This window comes from Equus przewalskii, chromosome 15 (genome assembly GCF_037783145.1).
Source record: "Equus przewalskii isolate Varuska chromosome 15, EquPr2, whole genome shotgun sequence".
Classification (NCBI taxonomy): domain Eukaryota; kingdom Metazoa; phylum Chordata; class Mammalia; order Perissodactyla; family Equidae; genus Equus; species Equus przewalskii.
The window spans coordinates 88,311,825-88,334,399 of record NC_091845.1 but is presented as its reverse complement, the minus strand read 5'-3'; the positions used below and the strand labels follow the sequence as shown (position 1 = coordinate 88,334,399).

The following is a 22,575-nucleotide window of genomic DNA, read 5'->3' as shown; positions in this document are numbered from 1 at the left end:
ATATCTGAAAATCTTTAAACTTTTCACACTTAATTACAGTTTCTTGTATTAAAACAGGACAAAGAACTGATTCCTCTGTCCTAAGTTTTTAACATCAACAGGCGTGGTGGCCGGTGGTTGAGGCAGAAGCAGGCGCCGTGCTTTTCTGCGCGGCATCCTAACTCGGGAGCTGCTCCCTCCACCGCACACGAGGAACCATCTTTCTTCCATATAACATGTCAAGTCCACAACCTGGGCTCAGGTACAAGTGGTCTGAGCCGGTCCAGTGAGACTGAGTCCTATTTAGATGCAGCACAAGGGTCAGCAGCCGAGGACGTTCCCAGCGAGGAGCCAGGGAAGGAAGCTACACAGGGATGAGGACCGACGGGCAGCTGGGTGGGAACCCACTTTCTAGAGCTGGGGCTGAGGCAGCTCCCCAGGCGTGAGCCCGACCCGACGCGGAGCCAGAGGCACCGACTGCAGCCTCAGTGAACGCCTGGGGCTCAAAAGGGGCTGATCCACAAGGGGGCCCGTGGAACCCAACCAGCTGTCAGCTTACCACATCTCCCCACTCTGTTCTTTGTTCTGATTTTATTACCGTAGTTGAAATATATGATGTAATACAAATACATCACAGCAGCTATTGCTACTACCTTACATTCTGTTTTAAAAAATTCGTATTTGCAAAGATATGAGTTTAAAGGGCCATTCGCTCTCAGCAGGCCGTCACACCCTTGCTAGGGAACAGTGTCGAAGGCGCTTCGAGAAGCTTCTGTTCGGTTAATGACTTTGTGTATGCTGCTTCCTTTATTTGATTCACTCAAATAAAATTAAATTATTTCTCTGAACAAATATGATTACTAATATTTTGCTTCTTGGCTTCGAAGTCAGTGAAATCACTAATTGCTATATACATGTCTTGGGGGATAACGAGTCCATTTTGGCTTCAGACTGGCAGAGGAATCAAAGACATCTTAATTTCATTCAGCTAATTTCATTACACCAGAAAATTAAGCCCATGGATTTAACAAAAGCTTTCTTTTCTGAAAGTATTTATAAGTAACTATTGGATCTTTAAGCACATTTATTATAGGTCTTTAATTATTTGGGATTTCGGTAAGAAGGAATTTCTCTGAAGTTCAGGAAAGCCTTGATTACAAGAGAAACTACTTACAAGTAGTTTCCATCCTTTATAGTTGCTGGCTCATTTTTGCTCGAAGCATCGAGCACAGAGAAGCAGATGCTCTGCGGACGGCTGGTCACCTGCTAATGGGTTTCTGTTGGCTTCCCCATCCTCCAGTCCGTGCCGTGGACCAAGCCCTTCTCAGCTTCAGGGCTATGGTACTACTGACAGACTCCTCTGGATCCAAGAGTTTAAAAAAAGACATTTTGACATCACATTTTAAATGTGACAATTCTGTTTGTTTGTTTTTTATTCTGAAGGAAGGTCATGCCTTTGAGAAATGTTTAAATAAACATTTTAAGACAGGAGCTAATTGGTTCGCTGAGTTTTTATCTAGGCTAGTGAGAAGATAAATAAGAAGGAATTCAGTAGCCATTCTCATTCCATCAAACGGAGCTCCACCGTGACGTGCCAGACAGCCGGGCCTCCAGCATCAACGTCTGAGGGTGCTGTTTGCCCCTCCAGCGACACAGTTCCGCATGGCAGCACACGAGCAAAACCCTAGCCTTCAGGGACCAGTTTCCAGATGCGGCAGCCCATCCTATGATTCTAGACTCTCACCCTTGTCAGCAAACATCTACCTCCGTTGAGAAGAGCTTCTCCTGCAAACCTCTCTAGAGGAGGACGGAAAAGGCTGTGTGCTGTGAGAGGACAGGAGTAGAAGAGCGTTTCTGGACACACCTTGGGCGCAAGGGCATGACTGACTTAAGCTGTCAGCTGACTCGGAGCAGGCTCCCCCAGCTGATTTCGCTGAGCCGTGCCCCCAGGTGCTCTCCCCGAGCACCCCACAGCACTGAAGGCAGACCCGCCGAGCAGCACCCACGTCATCACTGCCGCTGCTCCTTCAGGCTTCTGGAGTGGACCCCTCCAGCCTCAGCCGGCTTATCTCTGTCATCTACCAAGTTCCTAGACCTTCTCTGTTTGCTGAAGGCCCTGACACCTCGCCTCCAGCCTTCCCTTCCACGGAAGCTCCACCACCTTCCCAGGTGCCAACGGGGACCCTGTGGACAATGTAGCAGACAAAGTGTCTGCTACCCTCTGGCTAAAGAAATTCTTGACCTTCCAAACTCCCCTCCCTCTTCCCACACTCGACATCGGCACACACATTTTCAAGGTGACATCCTGAGGTTGTTATCGCCCACAACACTTCCACCTTCGGAACCTCTGACCTGAGCGACCCACGCTCCGACCTTCCCATCCTCAGGAGATATTTCATCTCTTCCTTCCCTCTGCACTCGCCCTGGCCTCTCCCTCGGCTCTTCCTCCCACCTTCTGTCCAGGCTGCCCCCTGGGGCACCACCGTTTAAAGCATCATCGCACCAGAGCGTTTCACTCCCTTGTCCCCACAAACAAGCCTACGTGGTCTAGCCAGCCGCACCTCTCTTCCCTCCCAACTCTAGGCTGAGACACTCAGTAAGGCATTCCACATATTCAGTGACTGGTTTATCATCTGTCTCCTTTGTCATCGGGAGCTCCTGTGAGCAGGGACTTTGTTGCTCGCTCCTGCATCTGCAGCGATGGGACTGTGCTCAGTAAAGATCTGTTGAAAGTTCTATCAGTGACGCTGGAAAATCCCGGCAATGCCTGGTTTAATGACATTTCAAACTGTGGCCTTTGGCTTCCGCAGGGTCGTCACTTCTGTGCACAGCCCTTCTACGTGGCCCTGGGCAGCTGCCCCTTCTAGCCTTCAGCACTCTCCTCACTGTCTTGCCAGCTCAGTCCCGGGGCAGAGCTTGCCTCTTACTTCACAGGGAAAACTGAAGTAGTTGGACGATGAGCCAACGACTTTCCACCCTCCCCAGCCCTGAAACGTGTCTGCATTCAAACCATCCTGCCTCCTTCTGGTAACGGGGAGAGGGCCCTCCTCCGAGACAGTCCTGCCATCTCTTCTCTGGGTAGGTCCTCTCTTGCATCTCCAGGAACAAGATCCATCATTTTTGCCCTCTTCCACCTGAGTCTTCAACCTCTTCCTCTCTGCTCTCATTTCTTGTCTTACTCAGCCCCTCAGCCGCCTTTGACTCCAACGACCAGTCTCCAATGTCTAACATACTCTCTTACTTTTACACATTATTGATTTTCCTTCCATTTCCCAACAACTCCTCCTCACTTTCTTCTGGGAACCTCCATTTCCTGCCTGGGAAATCTCAACCACAGCATCCACACGCTGATGACCCCATATCCTGATCTCCAACTTGACTGCCCTGGACTTCTCACTGGAAGACCAGCACCTCCCACCTGTGGTCTCAGAGGGAGCTGGCCACCGACTGGCCCAGCCTCTGACTGCAGCTCCTTCTCTGTGCCCCTGGTTCAGTGGATGGCAGCACTTCTCACCCAGTTTCCCAAACCAGAAACTTGAGTTCTACTTACTCCTTTTTCATTGCCTCACATATTTACACAAACACTATGCCTTATGGATTCCAGCCCCTAAATATTTCCCAAGCCCCTCCACTCTCCACCCTGTTACCACTCTGATCCAGACAGCTACTAGCCCATCTCCAGAGAAGTGGGCAGCAGCCCTTTTCCCGCCCACGCCATCCTTTCGTTATAGTCAGTGATCCTCAACAATTCCCATCAAGTCACGCTTCACTTAAAGCCCTTCCTTCCGTAATTTCCCACCGCTATTAGGAGAAGCTCCAGACGCTTTCACGCAGACCTCCGGCTCCGGCTCCCACTTAGGTCTTGGGCCAGCGCTCCCACCCCCTCCCCATCCGCTCTCACATCCTCACACGCGGCCTCGATGACAGGCCCCGGAGCTCTTCTTTCAGTTCCTCCAGCCTGAGACGTCTTTCCCTCTCACCCGGGACACGGAAAGGGTGTTCTCTTGTGAGGGTAAATCTTCGCCTCCACTTCACCAGGTCTTCCCGACAGGAGGCAAGCTTGAGAAAGCTACATCTCTGCTTAAAAACATTTCCGTGCTCCCTGTAACCTACTTCTTCATTTTCTATAGACTTTTGGAGAATTACAAGCCACACCGCATAGACCCTAGCCCGATTACTTTTCCCGCATCGGGCCCTGCTAGCCTGGTGCCTCCCACATCAGTCCAGCTGGCACGAACCCCTTGCAGGTCCTAAGCTCAGCCAGCTTCCGCTTGCGTCCCGCCTATGCCGCACATCCTCTGCCCCAGTGGCCCAGCAATCCCTGAGTGCCCCGCAGGACTCAGCGGGCAATGCTTCCCGTTACGAGCACACTGGCTGCCCACGTCCACTGATCTGGGCTGGATGCTCCTTTCTGAGGGCGCCTGCAGCTGCCCTGCTTATCTCTGTCATGGCAGGTGTGCAAGCCATGAGGTCATTTTGCTTACTGGTCTCTCATGCTGACCCCACTGTCGCTTTCCTGAGGCGGGGGTATCCCAGGTCATGTTCCTGGTGTCTAGAAAAGTACTCAACATTTAGAAGGTATTCAATTAATGCTTCTAAAAAAAATGAATGAATGAGTGAATAGATGGGTGAATAAGTGAATGGGGGAAGAAGCTGCTCTAAAGTCTCCACGGACACGTTCATGCCTGTGTCATCCTGGTGAAATTCAGCAGGACGTTCCAGGCTCAGCTTCCCCACTATCGGCAGAAAGCAGGCCCCGCGTCCAGCCTGCTCTGACTGAACCTTCACTGAGCAGCACAGTCTGAAAGTGCTCCCGTGAAAGCCATCCGCTGGTCCACATAAACCTTCCTTTAAAAGCGCAGATGTCCCGTAATTCCCACATACCTTACCATCAACGAATTCACTCAAGTTGCTTTTCCTCCCAACACCTAACAGAGACCTCTCCACCGAAGGGCAGGAACCTCGTGTGTTGAGGAGAGAAGGTCTGACGGGGACGTTTTAGAAGCTTCCTCCTTATCCTGAGAAGCAGCCAGAGCTGAGAACCACTATTCCCCAGCGCTTCTCGAACTTCATTGTGCACATCCTGGGGCTTCGCTAAGAATGCAGCTGCAGATTCAGAAGTCTGAGGTGGGGCCTGAGAATCTGCATCTTCACAAGCTCCCAGCTGACGCGGATGCGATGCTGCCGGTCCACGGACCACCCTCTGAATGGCAAGGATCCAGCTGTTCTCCTCTTGCTGCAGCCTCTGGCTTACTTGCTTTCAGGGATGACCAGGGTGAGGGAGGGGCCAGCAGCGAGGGTGTGCGACGGCGAGTACAGTGTGGCTGTGAGTTCAAATCAAGGAGTGCCTGTTGCAGGTTTGGCTTCACAGGAATCGTGGATGCAAGCATCCGTTTCTGACTCTGCCGATTTTAACTGATTCACAGGCCGAGCTGTCACCCCGGCGCTACGACAGGGCACACACAGGCAATCTCTGCAGCTGTGAAACAAACCTCAGATCCAAATGAGCCTTGCAGGCCTTGCTGACTTCCTTCCTCTTTAACCACTTGATTCAGCTTATCTATGTCTTCCGTACCTTGACCGCGCATAAAAAAATGACGCTGCATTACCGCTTAGAATCCACCCAGAAGGCATATAAATGTTACATACGTGTGTACTCAACACATGAGCAACTTAATTCCAAATTCCTGGGAAGGATTTGACTGACAGATGCTAATTCTGACTGGAGAATTTTTAAAGCAAGGACGGCTCCATGACTGTGGGGAGCACACCTCCTGGGAAGCTGCTGGAGTAACCCGCCACACGCCCCTCGGCGTGCATGGCTCCCTGAGACGCCCGCGGAGGTCTCGCTGCCCGAGGGTTCTTTCAAGCCTCAGCACCAAGGACGCAGCCTCACCTCCCGCTCTGGAGGGTGTGAGGTGGCGGCCGCCCTCGGGGCCAGGCCACCGTCCTTCCTGCACTTATCCGGTCATGCAGTCTTCCTCCTGGAGGCTTTGGGGTGTCAATAGGCAGGAAAGGCGAGGCTGTGGCCCACGTGAGGCAGAGCTCTGTGCTGCCCGGAAAGGGCCACTCAGTGCCCAGATCCCTCACCCAGGGCACGACCGGGCTCTGGCCCTCACAGAAGTAATCAGACATCTGGAAGTTTCACTTACTTCAGGTCTTTAGCTGAAGCCACACAGACGTGACAATACATCAGAACACGAAAACATTACCTTGCCATGCTAAACGTAGCTTTCAGGTGAACAGTGTGAGCCCTTTCCTTGTATTAACAACTAAATACTCATCCAAAGTTTTCTCGGTGAGGAGAGAATTAAAGCAAAGGACATGGATGGTTCTGAGATATTTCACCCAGGTCTTAATACTCTGCAAACCTGTCTCTCAGGGTTGCCACAACTGTGCAGTGTACAACCTGCACAACCGTACAGGTGGTCTCGCTCTCTTGTGAACTGTACTGCTCATGTATTTTCACTTGGTTTCTCCATCCCCTTGAGAATTTAGGGCGACGCTGCTAATATTCGCTTATTTAGACCCCTCAGTTCTACGTTGTGTTTGATGTACTAAAATCACCAACCAAGAGCTCACTTTCTCAGTAAAGTAGCCGGTTTCTGGGTCTAAGAGACTTATTCTCCCCCTCCTCAGTCTGGATTTAATCATTTCAGCTCTCTGAGAGTCAGCCCTGTCTTCTGGCTCCAAGCTCTAGCAGGAGGGGAGCAGTCTGCTCTCCTACACTGTACGTACAGGCGCAGGGTACGAACAGTCAGACTGAGTCCTGGTCTCCTTAGAGGCCACATGGAGAAGTGGGGGTGGGTCCAGGCTCCGGGGCCGGGCAGCCTGGCCAGGCCTAGCCCAAGTCTGCTCATCTGTAAAAAGAAGGTACAAGGGTCCCCACCCTGCGGGGTCACGGTGAGCATCAGACGAGTTCATCCACGTAAGCAGCTCACGACGAGCTGAACACACACAGTTGGAAGTGCTAGCTATCAGGATTCTGTTTTACCATCTTTTACTTTTATTATATTCTATTATTATGCTCCTCTATTTATCTATTTAACATTCCTCCCCTGTAACTGCACATTACACACCTCGATTTAGTAATAAAACACTCATTTGGCAGGAAACACTCGCTTGTGCTGCGTGTGTCCGTGTTCCAACTCCCCGAAGGCGGCCCTGAAACAAGGGAGCTGTGGACAGGTGTGTCAGCTGCCTGCGGCCGCTCTAACAGACTGCCACAAACTGAGTGACTCACCACCAGGCGGACTTATCATCTGACGGTTCTGGAGGTCAGGAGCCGGAGGAGGTGGTCAGACGGCGTTCCTTCTGGAGGCTCGAGGGCAGAACCGTTCTTTCTCCTTCCAGCTTCTGGAGGCCGCACACGTTCCTCAGCTCACGGCTGCCTCACTTCCTCTGCTGCGTTGTCACATCTCCTTCTCTGACTCTGACCCTCCTTCTCCTCCTCTTAGGAGAACCTTGTGATTACGTAAGGCCGCCCAGACAATTCAGGATAATCTCCCCATTTCAAGATCCTTAACTGAATCACACTTGCAGACTACCTCTTGCTATTTAAGGTAACCTATTCACAGGCCCCATGGATAGGAAGTGGACATCTTTAGGGGGCAAGATTCTGCCTTCCACAAAGGGAAGGGCACTGGATGACCTCGGAGGTCATTTAGGCCAGTGGCACCCGACTGGAGGTGACTGCGCTGTCTCAAGGGGGCGCCTGGCAAAGTCTGGAGGATTTTAGTGTCAAACTGGGAGGGGGTTTTACTGGCATCTAGCAGGTAGAAGCCAGGGATGCTGCTAAGATCCCACAAGGCAGAGGACAGCCCCCCCAACAAAGGATTATGCAGCCCCAAATATCCACAGTGAGGAAGCTGAGAAACCCTGCCCTAAAGCACAGGATTCCTAGAAACCTCCTGAGTTAGTAGGGCTGCAACGCAATAGAAGCTAGTCCAGGATTCAAGTTTTCATAGTGTGAGAACTCACACACAAGCTTTACAACTCCACGCTTTTGACAATCTTATACGGTAAATAAGAGACGAATAATCTTACTCACACTTTAATAGTAGGGTTTTGAACTCTGCCTTAACCTGTTATTTGTTAAATAGTGTTTGTTTCATTTCAGGTCTGGTGAAATCATTCATAATGATGCAAGTTAACTTAAAGTACGCATTATAAACATGATTTTATGTGAATTATGAATATTTAAATTTACAGACGCTCAGATTTAAAGTACCTAACCCCGGCAGGTTTTAAGATGATCCACAGCCCTCTGGAATATTCTGTTTTTGCCTTGATATGGCCTGACTTCTCTCCCTTGAAAGATTTAAGGTAGAAGCAACATTCACTTAGCGTAAGCACTCTGGGTATCAACATCGACTTCTCCAATTCTCAAGAATTTCTCTGCTCAGGTTTGAATTCTCCTGGTCCTTTAAAGTAATCTACCGAATTGCCGGTGGGAGATTTTATATTTTTTCCACATCTTTGTTTCCATCTCTCTTTTCCTGCCCATCTACTCCACTCTTCTCACTCCTTCTCATTCTTTACTTTTTTCTGTCTAGGATTTCCCCTAGAGTTTTCTTAATTTGCAGCAACTCCTAAAAGCAATAGTTGCATTTTCTGCTGCAGAAAAGCTTTCCCAATCAGCAGAGGACTGTGTGTGCGTGTGCATGGGCGTGAAGACTCTACCCATAAGGGTGAGTTTCATCATCTTCCCCCAGGAGGAACAGCAACTAGGAATGTGAGAGTACTCTGACAGCTTGACCCGACAGAGAAGAAGGAAGAAAAGCACACAGGCACCAGCAGGCTTGTTTCCCACTGAAGCCCTTTCTATTGTATACATTTCTCTGCCAAGATACAGTTCTGAGAGGTGTTTCACATTTGGTATGATTGCTAAGCTACAATTAAAGGATACAGTTCAGATACATTTTAATGAGCTGGGACTTGCCAAACGCTATGAAAAATCCAGAGCCATACCCCTAAACATCAAGTCACAGCTGAGATTCCAGATTCCAAACACCACCTCGCTCGTTGTGGGGGACGAACAGAGGGGCCTGCCCAGGTCTCTGGGGCACAATCACCTGCAGGGTTTTACAAAAGCAGGCCTATCTAGTCAAAGGATCTGGGTTCTTCAAAAATAAACTTCCAGAAAAAAAGAAAGAGAAAAAAGAGTGAGAGGGAGAAAGAGATGTGTGAGAGAGAGAGAGAGAGATGTAACAGATAGTCAAGTGTATTGAGGACCCAGCAACCCGGAGATAATTAGAGGTCGACACATAAGTGGAAGTTTCTCAAAACAGGACACTACGAGCACGTAACAGGGCAGCTGGCAGAGAGCTGAGGGGACAGGCGGGGAGCAAACGGTGACCGACAGCTCGGGCACATCCCGACTCTGGCACCCTGAGCCCGACGTCTCCCAGCCAAGGGACCTGGGCAGCCACTGGGGAATCAAGAACCTTCTTCTCTTTCTGGGAAAGCCCTTAGAGGGAAAGTGCACGCTATTCCGTTGAGCAGCAAATGGCCGGTTTCCCAGTCAGGTCTCTCTCAAGCTACCGACACCGCGTCTGAGGGTGAATGGCCAGTGCACTTGAGATCCAGAGGGAAGAAAGCAAAGAGCAACGCAGAGCAGCAAAGGGCTCATATGCAGGATAGCAGACGCTGACCAGAATCCCAAGATATTTCCCAACATTACGTTGCAAAGGTCAGTGAACAACAAAAACAGACAAGAACGTCTAACAGGAAGTGGTCCCCCATTTGGGACCGGCTACTTCTTGGACGAAATCTAGATGCTGGAAAAGAGGTTTAGCATCTCTCGTGCAAAGAGCAAGGGCACCCATCCTGTGCTCACGCCCGGGGTGCCAGCCCTGCCCACCTCCCGCCCTTTCCCACCTCATGCTTCTGCAGCTCCAGACCCCTCTCTGCTCTCTGATTTGCTTCTCTTTCTGCTCTAAGTCCTCATCTTCTCTCCTCCTCATGGGAACTCAAATTACCCACAAGGCTTCAGCGATCACCCCTAGGCTGACGATCCCAAATCCACCCCATCTCCTGCCCCCCATTCCCACTTGGATGTTACCCCCGGCTCAGACCCTGTGTCCACATCCGTGTCAATCATGCCCTCCCTAAAACAAACTCACCTCCTGACTTCTCCACCCCTGTGGGCACTGCCGCCAGTCTCCACGTCCCTGAGGCTGTGAACCTTGGCGTCACTTTCAAAGTATTCAAATCCTCGTGTACCAGGTCAGCTCTCCGAGCCCTCAGATTCCCCGTCCAGGCCGTCTCATGCTGCCCTCCTCAGCTCACATGGGGTCACAGCAGCCCACCCGCCTCCCAGTCACTTCTGACTCAGCCCACCCAGCCTAGCATTCTCGAACCACCTTTCAACTTCTGCCTCGTCCAGTGATCTGCTCAGGAAAATATCCATTTCGCCCTTCTGACAGCATCAGGGCTCGAAGCAGATTTTCAGACCTCTCCTTACTGTGCCCGATCTACCAAGTGTCTGTTTCCACTGCTTCTCCACATGTGACTGACTCCTGTCGCTCTGCTCTCTCTCCTTGGCTGGACCTCCTCTCCTGTCTCTCCACTTCCACATCCTGGCCCTGCTTCCGGGCCCCGGAATCTCAGCTTCTCCCCTGGCTTCACCTGATCACTCTCCTCAGCTCTTACCCTCTAAGGATCTGCATCCAGAAATTCAACACAATGATACAATGTGCACCACTGCAGCACGTTGACTTTCCTTCTCCAATTTCATGGCAAGCTCCATAAACCAGAGACACCGCTCTCTATCACTGGCCATACCCTCCAGGGTTGAAAAGAGTGAGTGCTTTTTTAAAATAAAGAAGTTAATTAACCTACTGCTCAAATACATTTTGATATTCCTTGACTATAAACTTGTGATCTATAATAATAAAAGTACAAACAATGCAACTGTAGAGATATATCTACTAGCATTTGATTTTTAAATGTTATACTTTAACTGTAAAACTATTAAATGTCAAAACCATCTTCTTACCTGATTTTATGCAGTCTGATGATTTGCAGATGCCATCTAGAAAAAGGAGAGTATACACATAAATATTTGTAATAACGTGTTTCCTAATTTCTCCCTATCTTTTGTTCTTTTAAGAACTGCCAATTAAACGATTAATTCCTCATAGCAAGAACTAAAACCTGAGTGTTATATATCACTGTCAGTAGTTAGAAAAAACTTAGCGGAATAAAACAGGCAAATTTAAAATGTTTATTATGACGAAAACAAAGTATGATGTCATCTGTACTCACTAAGCCCTAGGTCTGTTAAACTGAAACAATCAGTTGCTTTGTTGGGGTAATCATTTTTTCTTCCCATTAAGGAATTAATCTTTTCTATTCCTTATTGTGAACAACGTCTCAGACTCAAATTAGGCCTCTTAAATTCCTGCGAAGTCCTTTAGAACTTCAAGGACACAACAAAAGTTGACTAATTAAAGTTGGCCATAAAATTACGTATACTTTAATCAAGTAAAATTATACACCAGAATCTTCCTAAAACAAGCATGTGTGCACTCAATAGACCTGGCAACTAATAACTCAGCTCAAACATGAAAGACATCGTACTTTAGTCGAAGTTACGTGTTTTGACGTGTTGATGTTACATTTCACGAATGGATCTCTAAGCCACCACTGTTCAGTGTCTCTTTCCTTGACACACTCGCCTGCCAGGTGGGAAAGCACAGGAGAGGACGGTGGTCTCCCGAGCGTCGTGCGTGCACAGGCAGGAGGACTCACCGTCATAGGTGGCGTAGAGCGCGATGGTCGTCACGGCGATGACGGTGAGGAGCACCACGAGGACGGAGAGGCTGACCTCCAGCGGGGTCCATCGCTGCTGCTTCTTCGGCTTTGGGGTGTTAATGTCAGTTATGTCCATCTGACTTTCTGATCTGCCCATCACCTAGAAGCTGCAAAAAGTTAAAAAAAAATTTTTTAACACTAACAGTAACCAATTAATAGATACAAAGAAGAGGAAACGTGCTTAATGTGGCTGAATAAAAGTAAAAGGCTAATTTATTTTAAAGTAGAAATAGAAGTTTTTGTTTGAGAGTCAAAATTTTGGTTCTGAAGGTGAAGAGTGGAGAGCCAGACGAATTAGCCACGCCCTGGGCACAACCTTTTGTAGGTTTTTTTTGGTACATCACTGAAGATCCAAACAAAATTAGACAGGAAGACTCAGCTGAATGCTCACGTAGGTTGTAGGTTCCCTTGGCAGTTCCTAAGCAAATAATTGCTGTACCATCATTAAGGACAGTTTTAGACTTACCCTTCTGAACTTTGGACACTGTCAAAGGCGAATTTTGTATCTTGTGCCAGTGGCCTCCTTTATAAGCTTGCAAATCAATGACTAATACTCTGAGGTTTTGACTAAGCATTAATTTGAAATATGCACACAGATAAAAACAAAGAGGAACAAACACTTGTGTAGTTTATTTTTAGTCTTAAAAACAACTCTTATTTTTACAGTTCAAAATTACAACCACCGCTGCTATGGGTGTCTACTAACTGGGGAGACAACATTCTGAAAATGGCCACTCGCTGGACCAAAAGCCATGGTGTACACCCTGGGATGGAAGATATTAACCATAATCAATGTTTCTCTGTGCAACTGAAAGAGAAAAAATATATGATTAAAAACCTTCTGCCTTGCAGGTCATGGTAATAATTGTTACGATACTTATTTACCTTGCATTTAAGTTAATAATATTAATACTTCTAACAATGGCTGGCATTTATGGAGTACTTCCCCTGTGTCAGTCACAGGGCTTGTGCTTTGCAAGTCCTAACTCACGCAGTCCTCATAAGGCGGACGTTCATGGTCCAGATCTACACCTTAAGAAAGGAGCCACAGGAAGGTTGGCCACCCGCGCACGGCCGCACGACCGTAAACGTTTCTGAAGGACCACATCTGGTCACTGGAATGAAATTCTATCAGCACACAATAATGGCTTCTTTAGATCTTATTGCACAAGCTCGTGAATAAGGGGACAGAAGCCTGAACACAAGCTTTCATTAGGTTTCTTCTAGGCCTGGCGATCCTTTACTGCCTGCTCACTGAAGCTTAGAACAGACAGCGCTGATTCTCCTGCTGACTGAGGGAAAGAGCGTGTAAACTAACAGATTAGCTGTTTATAGCTTCATGCAAATTAAGCCTATAATATAGATCCTAGATGAAGTGACTGCTCAGAAATGCTCTTACAGTTAGAGACCTTTGTTGAATACACACAATTCCCCGAGGGTGTTTTGTGGAAACTGAGGCACAGGAGACAGTAGAAACAGATTCTACATTTGAAGCGTGGCCTGGGAGAGCCAGCAAATAACTAGGAATTTAGTCTCCCCAGTGAGTTATTAATAAGTGAACCACAAATGGACTTTAAAGTCTGGATACGAAGTCTTAAGAGGGCTGTACCCTTGATTACAGGAGGCCATAACCAAGGACAGATTAGGAAATAAAGATATTTTATTAGACCATGAAAATCGTGTCCGCTCAGTAAAAGTGGGATGGAACGTATGTGAATGCTAAAATGTCCTACTTGGTGGTTATGTATATCAGGCCGGCCGAGCCTCACAGCCCCTGGGCCTAGGATAGGAACTGCACTGACTGGAGTCCTCATGCATTTAATAGGGGTGGTGGTTGGGAAAGAAAGAATGGGGACAAATTTAACACTTGGACACTGTACAGAGAGGTAAACAACAAAAAAAATAATCTTCCCGGTTCCCCAAGAAGAATTCCAGACTGACCCAAAGAACATCTGACTATCAACCACATTTGCTGGAGGACCCCCTCTTGAGTATTTCCATCCTGCTCTAACAATAAGTCAGAGGACAGTCTAGAGACACCTTTCCCTGGTGTGACACGGCCCCCTGCCCTTTGCAGTTCTTTCTTAGAAACAACAGCCAGTTTCTCCGGTAAAACTCTGGGCCAGGAACCGGGCGGCAGGGCTAGGGTTACAGGTGCTCCTGGGCACCCCGGCCTCCACTGCACAGGAGCACCAGTGGGCACGTCTCCCCCTTCCTGGCTCCTTCTGCTCGCCCTTGAGACGGTGCTGGTGCTGCCGGGCTTGCCAGGGCTCTGGACTCCAGGCAGCGGGACGGCTGCGGGGAAATGAAGGCAGGCCCAGCTGCCCAGGCCTTCACCTGCGTCGCAAGGACTGCATCTGAGTCACCTGCAGGCTCTCCATCTGCCCCTCTCGTAAATGCTCTGCAAATTTTCAGTCGTTTGCTCCTAAGCAGCAGTTTTCCACAGCACTGAGCTAAAGCAGAAACCACGCCGGGTTAACCTCCTAATGAACCGTCATTCATTTTCAGTTAATTCCGGAGGTTTCACTCTTTTCTCTTAAGAAAACAGAGCTCGGAATCTTGAACCTCAGGATGAAACATCACCAACCCTCAGGGACGCGTGCACCCAGCCCAACCACACCCAACCCCATGTCAGAGAGGGGGAAGGTGGGCAGTTTATACAACAGAACACAAAAAATCGTGAAGTTGATGCTTGTAGTCCCACAGAAAGCAGGAAATGCCAAAACATACCTACATCCTTAAAATATTCCACCTCGGCTGGAGATACGTTAGAAAGTTTAAACCGAAAAGCGGACGCTTCCACAGGCGAGAACAGACAACTAGGAGATTAAGCCAACGAGAACCGGCGAACTTCAGCTTGCCAACAACACCAAAAGAAGGAACGGTGATTTTGCTTAAGTAGAAAGTGAATTTCAAAGCAACAGAAAGCAGAAATTTTTTTACCAGCTGAGACACCCATCACTTCTCACAGTCAAACCGAGAGCCGGCGTGCTACAGGGAGGGCTGTCAGCTAAGCGAGTTCCGTCTTCACGGCTCATTCCCGCAGGCGCATTTCTGCAAGTCCCTGAGGTTCGCTGCGCAGTTCCAGGCTGCGCTGTGGAAACTGAGGCACAGGAAGCAGAAGCGGCCCCACACTCAGACTGTGGGTGCGGCAGTGGAGGAGCAGGGACTAAAGAGACATCAACTCCTTGCGTCCCGCACATTAATTTGTAGGAACGTGGGGCTCTGGACACAAAGTCCCAACCCCGTCCCTCCCATATGCAGTGCGGCTAGACAAAGGCAGCCTCGAGTCCCAGAAACCCGCGGACGGTGCTGCGAGCGCTGGAGCCCAGCAAGGGCGCACGAGCAGGAAGGGCTGCGACCCCCAGCCGGGCCGAGCGGCTTCCGAGCGCCGGCACCGCCGCTCCCCGTCTAACCGGACCACCACGTGCACCGGGCCCGGAGGGGCAGGCTCATCGGCGGCTACAGAGCGACGTTCGGCTGCAATTACGCTTACTTCAAATAACACCGAGAGGACCGAGCAAGGAAACTTTCATCTACAGAAGAACCGCACTCCCGCCCGCCAGCCACCCGAGTGCGCTCAGGTCTCGGCGCCGATTACACAAGAGGAAACTGAGGCTCGAGGCGAGACGGGGGTCGCGGTGGGAATGAAGAACCCTCAGGTTAAGAAAATCAAACAGACAAGCGAGTTACAACGCGAGGGAGCGCGGAGACAGAAAACAAACCTTGCCTCACCAGGGAGCCGGCGTCTGCGCCGCGGGAGGCCAGTCCCCACCCCGGGTCCCGCGGCCGCTGGGGGCCGAGGCCGGGCCGCGTCACCTGCAGCGCCCCCGGGGCCACCCCGCCCTCCGCGCCTCCCGGCGCCCCGCCCCGCCCCGCCCCGCCCCGCCCCGCCGCGGTCCGCGATCCGTGATCCGCGCTCCGGGGGCCAAGGATCCGGGGTCCCGGGGGTGCCCAGCGCGGACCGCGCTCCCTCCGCCCGCGCTCTGCGCCCCGCGCCCGCGCCCCCAACCCCGCTCCCCGCCCGGACTCGCCGCGGGCCCCGAGAAGTTGGAGGCTGCAGAGCCGGCCGCGCGGGGGCGGGGGCGCATCCCCGGGCCCGCCCGCCCCCGGGACCCGGCCCAGCGCGGCCCCCACGTGTCCGCGCCCCGCTCGCCCGCTCACCCCGCGGCACCAGCTCCGGGCGGCCTGGAGGCTGCGGCGGGGGCGCACGGATCCTGCCCCGCGCGGGGCCGGGCCGGGGGCGCGCGCCAGAAGCCCCCGCCTCACCCTCCCCGGAGGGGCTCCGCCGACATTCCTGGGATTCTCGCCCCGGCTCCCCGGAGCGCGCGCGGCCGCGGCGAGACGCGGCGGGGCCGGCGGAGGCTGCTTCCCGCCCCGGCTCCGGGCCCGCGCCGCCCGCGCCCTCCGCGCCCTCGCCTCCCGCGCCCGCGCGGCCCTGCCTGCCCCGGCGCTCCGCTCTCTCCCTTCCCTCCTGCCTCCCCCTTGCTCCCCGCCCTCCGGGCTTTCCCTCTCGTCTCCTGCTTCTCTTGCTCTTGCTCGACCCGTGTGGTGTCAGGAGCTGCTCTGGACTGAAACTCTGCGCTCCCACCTCTGACTCAGGAGGCTCGCGGTGTGCGCACCTGCGGGGCTGGGGATGCAGAGCGAGAGTCGGAGGAAGACGGGCAGACGGGTGTCTGCGCTGCCTCCTCGAAAGAGCCGAAATGCGTTCGGACCCGAGTCGTGTCCATGCAGCCACGCAGCACACGTTTTCCTGTAAGACTTGGGATTCCCTCTCGGGGGTGAAAAACCAAGGAGATGCTTTTTGCACAAAGGTGATTCCTTAATAAAAGCTGCCTTTGGCAGCTAGCTCAAAGTGCCAAGGAGCTCAGAAGAAGGAGCCCTAGTTTTCTTTTTACTTCCATGGTTTTTAGTTCAGTTACTCAGTGTCGAGTATACAAGCAGCTTTAACACCCATCCCTCTCCTTCGAATCACATATTATTGCAAATACACACACACCCTGAGAATTCATTCTGAAATACAAGTGGGTTTTCCAGAACTTGCAATTATCTGTTTTTAACATGAAAATGACTCCCTGCTTGAGAGAAGAGTCCCTTTGCACTGGCAAATCTTACGTCTTTATCGTAGTAGACACAGCTGGAAAGCAAGGAGAAAAGTGATTCTTGCTGATGAAACAGTAAATGGAATACAAGGGAGACACGTTGAAAAAAGTTAAAGCAATCCTCAAATAATTAGATTAATATAGAGAAATTTAATGTCTGAACCTCAAAAGCACTCTCTCCATCTCTATGCTTTACTTTCTTGGTGCATGTTAGAGACACTGCTGGACGCTCACTGAAATATGCAGCCCTGAAATTCAGCAGCCCTGAAATATGGGTGTAATCACTCCACAAATGAGCAGAAGGGGCTTAGCTCCTTGGGTTAAAACCACCGGAGAGTGTCTCCACCGGGATTTGAACCCAGTTCATTTTGACTCAGGTGCTGAGTTACCGTTATCCCCATTTTACAGACAAGATTGAAGCGTAGAAAGGTGGTTGACTAAAATTCATTCTGTGAGAAATCTGGATCTTCTCACCCTCCAGTGCTTCATATTCATTACTTTTCAGCTAGGTTACCAAAATGTTATTTTGACTTTACATAATCAACAATAAATTGAAATGGTTAAAAAAAAGTCTTTTTTTCATGTAACCAGTCTTCAGTTTAGTCATGTGCATTAAAAATTTAATACATTTCTTTTAGTTAGAATGGTGGTGGTGGGGAGAGTGTCTTGGCCAGAATAATCCCCAAATTTGCATATCAGCAGGAAATGAAAGTTAAATTCATATGCCTGGTCTTAACATTTCTATTTAAACTTTTCAAGCTAGGTTCTGTTTTCCAATTTGCACACAAATTTTAAACAGAGAAGGTTCCTTTGGATGGTACTAGTAGACGCTTGCAGTTCAAGAATATCTTGTTACCAGTAAAGAATAATATGGTCTGACTTGTGTGCCTCCAGACTTAGAGCTGAAAGTTGAAAACAAAGATAATTTGCTTAAATTTTTTTAAAAATTTAAAGATTTTTTAATGCAAACTTTTTAGACTGTTCAATTATGAGCATATATCATAGTTTTAATTCTATCTTGTTGCAAAAGAAAAAGATCCCCGTAGGAAGCCAATTCAGACTCACTCTTAGTAGGCATATTTTACAGGGGGAAAAAAAATGGATACAGAGTATACAGCAAAAGAAAAAAAACGCATAGTGAAACTTATGACCTTCACTTAAGAGTGTGTGTTTCCCAAAAGAAGTCTTAATTTCATTAAAGTTCACCAGAAGTTTACGAATATCATCAAGAATGCTAAATATCTCCCCAGAAGAAGGCAATGCAAGTTTAGGAAGATTTCTCTTTTAAGGGGTGTAACAAAGAGCCCCAGGTAAGGACACTCAGAAAGCCGAGGTCCACAGAGGTTGTCCAGGGTCCTACAGTTTGCTCAGTTACAGGAACAGTGACCACCTACCCACCCTGTATGAGTTATTAGGAGTGGAATGCGTTGGTTCTGGCAAGATCAGAGTAGAACCTTAAAAGCTGTCCTTGTGTACAACGTTTACAAATGCTTGATAAAGTATTTTTTAAAGGCCCCTTAAAGGCACCATTGAGCCAGCAAGAGAGTGAAGGAAAACCTCAGAAGCCAACAACATGAGGTAGCCAGGAATCCAGAAAGGGATGCAGTTTCCGATAGCACTGCCCTGGGGGCATCTACTGTCCCCAGAGGCTCAGCAAACCCAGGGGGCCTCAGTCTCAGCAGAACTTGGAAGAGCCAAGGGCTTCACACAAAGCTAGTGCAGAGCAAGGCGAAAGCCAGATCAGGGGTCCCTCCCTAAAGCTGAGACCTCTGAAAGGAAACGTCTGCCGGGAAAAGATGAGCCAGAAAAAAGAAAAACAAAACTCAAACCCCACCGCCCCTCAGGCTGGTAAATCTACACTAAAAAGCTTCCAGTGAAAATTAATGATCAGGTCAGACTCGAGAAGGATGTCGGCTAGGATTTATACTAATTGTGTGGCCCAAAAACTCCCAAGTTAGAAAAATTTATAGGCAAGTGATCCCAGTGAGATGGTGACAAACAAAAGCTGAGAGAATGATTACCACCCGATTCTCACTAAGGGAGCTGCTTAAGAATGGATTTGTGAAGCAAAATTATACGGGATAGAAGATCTGATGTGTAAGGAGGAATGGTAAGCAAAGAATATAGTACCAACACGGGTAAATCAAGCGAACAGTGACTAAAAAGATGTATGCAGATAGAAAAGGTCCACTGAAACACCGGGCAGTGGTGGCATGTGACTTACGAGTGTTAAGTACTCAAGTCCTTACTTATGTTGTTGGAAGGGAAGATAACGATACTGATGAATTTTAGACTTTGTTGAATTAATTATACACATAAAAAGGACTGGTGTCACCACTAAAAAACTAGAAATAGAGTGCGTAAGGTCAAATCTTACAAAGACGGAAAAAACCTAAAACTTAGTAAAAGGTGATCTAGAGAAAGAGGAGGAATCAGAAAAAATGAAATATTAGAAAATGCCATAGAGAAAGTAGAAAACAAGATGGTAGAAATAAACCCAAATATATTAATCACAATAAATATAATTGGACCTAATTCTCCAGCTGGAGGACAAGGATTGTAATACAATAAATAAACAAAATCCAGCTATCTTATAAGTGACACCCCTAAAACATGAAACTGTGGAGTGACTGAAAGGAAAATGACGGAAAGAGCTTTATCAAACAATTACCAACCAAAAGAGAGCTGGTGTAGCAACCCTGTAATCAGACAAAGTAGACCCAAATCTCCCCAAAGAAAGAGTGCTCAGTTCAGCAGGGTGACACAATTCTGAACCTGATCACAGACAGCAGTGTAAATTTTAAATGTGCTGTTGAAAACCATAGAAGAAGTACATGAGGAAACTGGTAACTCACTGTGACTGTGGGTGACTTTAATACACTTTTCCCAGTATTTGACAAATCGTGCACAAATCAGTAAAGATATGGAAAATTTGAATAATGATATTAAAAGCTTGTCTGATGGAAATGTATTGAACATTTCACCCGAGAATTGGAGAATACATGTCTTTTTAAGCATCCATCGAATATTTATAAATATTGATTACATACCAAACCATTAAACAAGCTCCAGTGATTTAAAAGACTTTTCATTGTAAATAACACATACTTGGACCTTAACACAACAGAAGAAAGTTAAATCAAAACCACATGCACATTTAGAAATTGTTAAATGATTCACACAAACACTCAAGCATGTTAAAGACAAGACAACACACCCAAAATGGAATTGCTTATGCTAAGCCCCACGTCACCAAAATGAGGCTTAATTTAATTACAGTTTCGGCTCTTCCAGAGACACAATTTTGAACCACTCCGTCAGGAGCTGTCTGACCAGCACTAGTTAGGAAATCTGCCGGATAGGCCACCCCCTGCAGGAAAGTGACCTTGCATGACCAGCCCACTTCTCTTTGTCAGTGCAGCTTCCTTCTTCCCGCCCCTTCTGCCCACACAGTCTCCCACCTTGTACAGAGCTCCTTTCCATCTCCTGGACTGTAGGCTGCCTGATTCATGAATCACTGAAGACAGCCGATAAGAGCTGTAAAATTTACTCAGTGGAATGTTGTTTTTTAACAAATAACATGGGAATCAAAGATGAAATCATAATGGAAATTAAAAAGAAAAAACAAAACTGAATGACAATCAAAATGTGGCATATCAAAATTAATTGAAATCTCTAGAGGAGAATTTATAGCCTTAAATGCTTTTACTTTAGGAAAAAAAAAAGACCGAAATTTAATGAAGTGAGCATCCAACTTAAGAGGTTAGAGGGGCCAGCTCCGTGGCCAAGTGGTTAAGTTCGCGTGCTCTGCTGCAGCGGCCCAGGGTTTGGATCCTGGGCGCGGACAATGGCATCACTCATCAGGCCTCGTTGAGGCGGCTTCCCACATCCCACAACTAGAAGGACCTGCACCTAAGATATACAACTGTGTACAGGGGGTGGGGTTTGGGGAGATAAGGCAGGGAAAAAAAAAAAAAAAGATTGGCAACAGTTGTTAGCCCAGGTGCCAATCCTTAAAAAGAAAAAAAAGAAGTTAGAAGAAGAACACCAGAATATATCCTAAGAAGGCAGAAAGAAAGAATGACCTTAAAATAACAAATTCCTGAAAACTGTATAATAGAGAAGATCAACAACTCCAAAGTTAGATATCAGAAAAGACAGAATTGGTAAGAGTAATTAAGACGGGCACCTGGGGAGGGTGCAGTCAAAGGGCACAAATAAAAGGGAGAAGTGTACATAGAGCAGAAGTTGAAGACAATGCACATGCTCTGGACTGCCGTCTCCAATGTACGTACGAAATTAGAGGAAACAGATTCCCAGGAAATGCAAATTGCAAAACTGATGCAAGAAGAAATAGAGAGTCTAAATAATCCTATAACCATTGAATAAATTTAACTCGCAAGAATCTTCCCATAAAGGGAGGAAAAAGAAACAGGCCTAGACATTGTTTTTAGGCAAATTCTCCTTAAATCAAAGGAATGGACAATTCCATTCTCACAAAGAGTTTTCTAAAGAACAGAAGAAAGAGGAACATTTCCTAACTCATTTTATGAAGTTACTCTACCCTCGACTAATAACAGAAGGGTCTGAAGGGAAAGTTAAGATCAAACTCTTGAGTTTCAAAGCAAAAAATGCTAAAACAAAACATTAGCAAACTGAATGCAGGCAGTGTATAAAAATCACCCAAGGGGCCGGCCCGGTGGCGCAGCGGTTAAGTGCACACGTTCAGCTTTGGAGGCCCACGGTTCGCCGGTTCGGGTCTTCACTGAGACCTGTGAAGAAGACCAGGGAAATTGAAGGACAGATCAGTTACCTGGAGTTGGATATTCAGTATAATAAAAATAGTAGTTCTCCTTAAATTAATCTATAGATTAATTAATGCCAATCAAATGCCCAATAGGTTTTTTGGGGGGAAATATGATAAACTGAGTATAAACTGTTTATGGAAGAACAAAGGGAAGATTCTAGCCCAGACAATCCTGAAAAGAAGAACAAGGCAGAAGGGGTTTAACCTACTAGACAACAAGGCTTATAAAGTTATTTTAATAGTAATTTATTAATTAGTAATATTTTATTGGTTCAAAGAAAATCAACCAGTGGACTACAATAGGGATGCAAAAAAGTAGACTCATGTGTAAAAGAAAACTTGATATATGCACAGCTGACATCACACACACAGGGAAAGGATTTAAAATCCTTTAAACAGTGCTGAGACCTGCAGTTGGAAAAAATATTGCATTTCTACATCATAACAAAAATTCAGTTCTATGAGAATTATAGATTTAAATTTGATAAGAAAAATTTTTTGGAAGTGTCAAAAGTGTTAGAAATATGTGTAAGACAGTATCTTTATGACCTTGCATTAAAGAATGATTTCAAAGCCTAAAACGTTCAAAACTTAGAGAGATTGATAGGTTTAATTACGAATCAAATTCTTCTTCTGTTTGCCAAAAAAACTTTGCGAAGAAAATAAAAAGACAAGCAATGCACTAAGGAACATATAAAAGTGGAAAATTATTAGAATATATAAAGAACTGCAAATAAAAGCCAAACAATCCCAAAAAATGGACAAAAGACATGAGCAAGCATTAAAACGAAGACTAAATAGAAATGACCGTAGCATACAGAATTGATTGAAACCAAGCCTCATTGATTGAAACCAAGTTTTGCTCACCTG

General features: G+C 47.8%; 1 protein-coding gene across 11 annotated transcripts in view; it reads right to left on the bottom strand.

Moving 5' to 3' along the window:
• MME (membrane metalloendopeptidase) overlaps nt 1–22,575 on the bottom strand; it is a 133,671-nt gene that overhangs the window by 64,672 nt on the left and 46,424 nt on the right. For 3 of the 11 annotated variants that reach the window (XM_008521004.2, XM_070577675.1, XM_070577681.1), the window contains exons 2-3: nt 11,734–11,903; nt 10,979–11,014 (exon numbers count right to left, since the gene is read on the bottom strand). In XM_008521004.2, the coding sequence (XP_008519226.1) occupies nt 10,979–11,014; nt 11,734–11,893 (196 nt within the window). In that variant the 5' untranslated portion in view covers nt 11,894–11,903. Of the gene's footprint in view, nt 1–10,978; nt 11,015–11,733; nt 11,904–14,739; nt 15,650–15,960; nt 16,187–22,575 lie in introns of those variants that run through there. The other 8 variants (XM_008521000.2, XM_008521005.2, XM_070577674.1 and 5 more) reach the window with 7 other exon arrangements.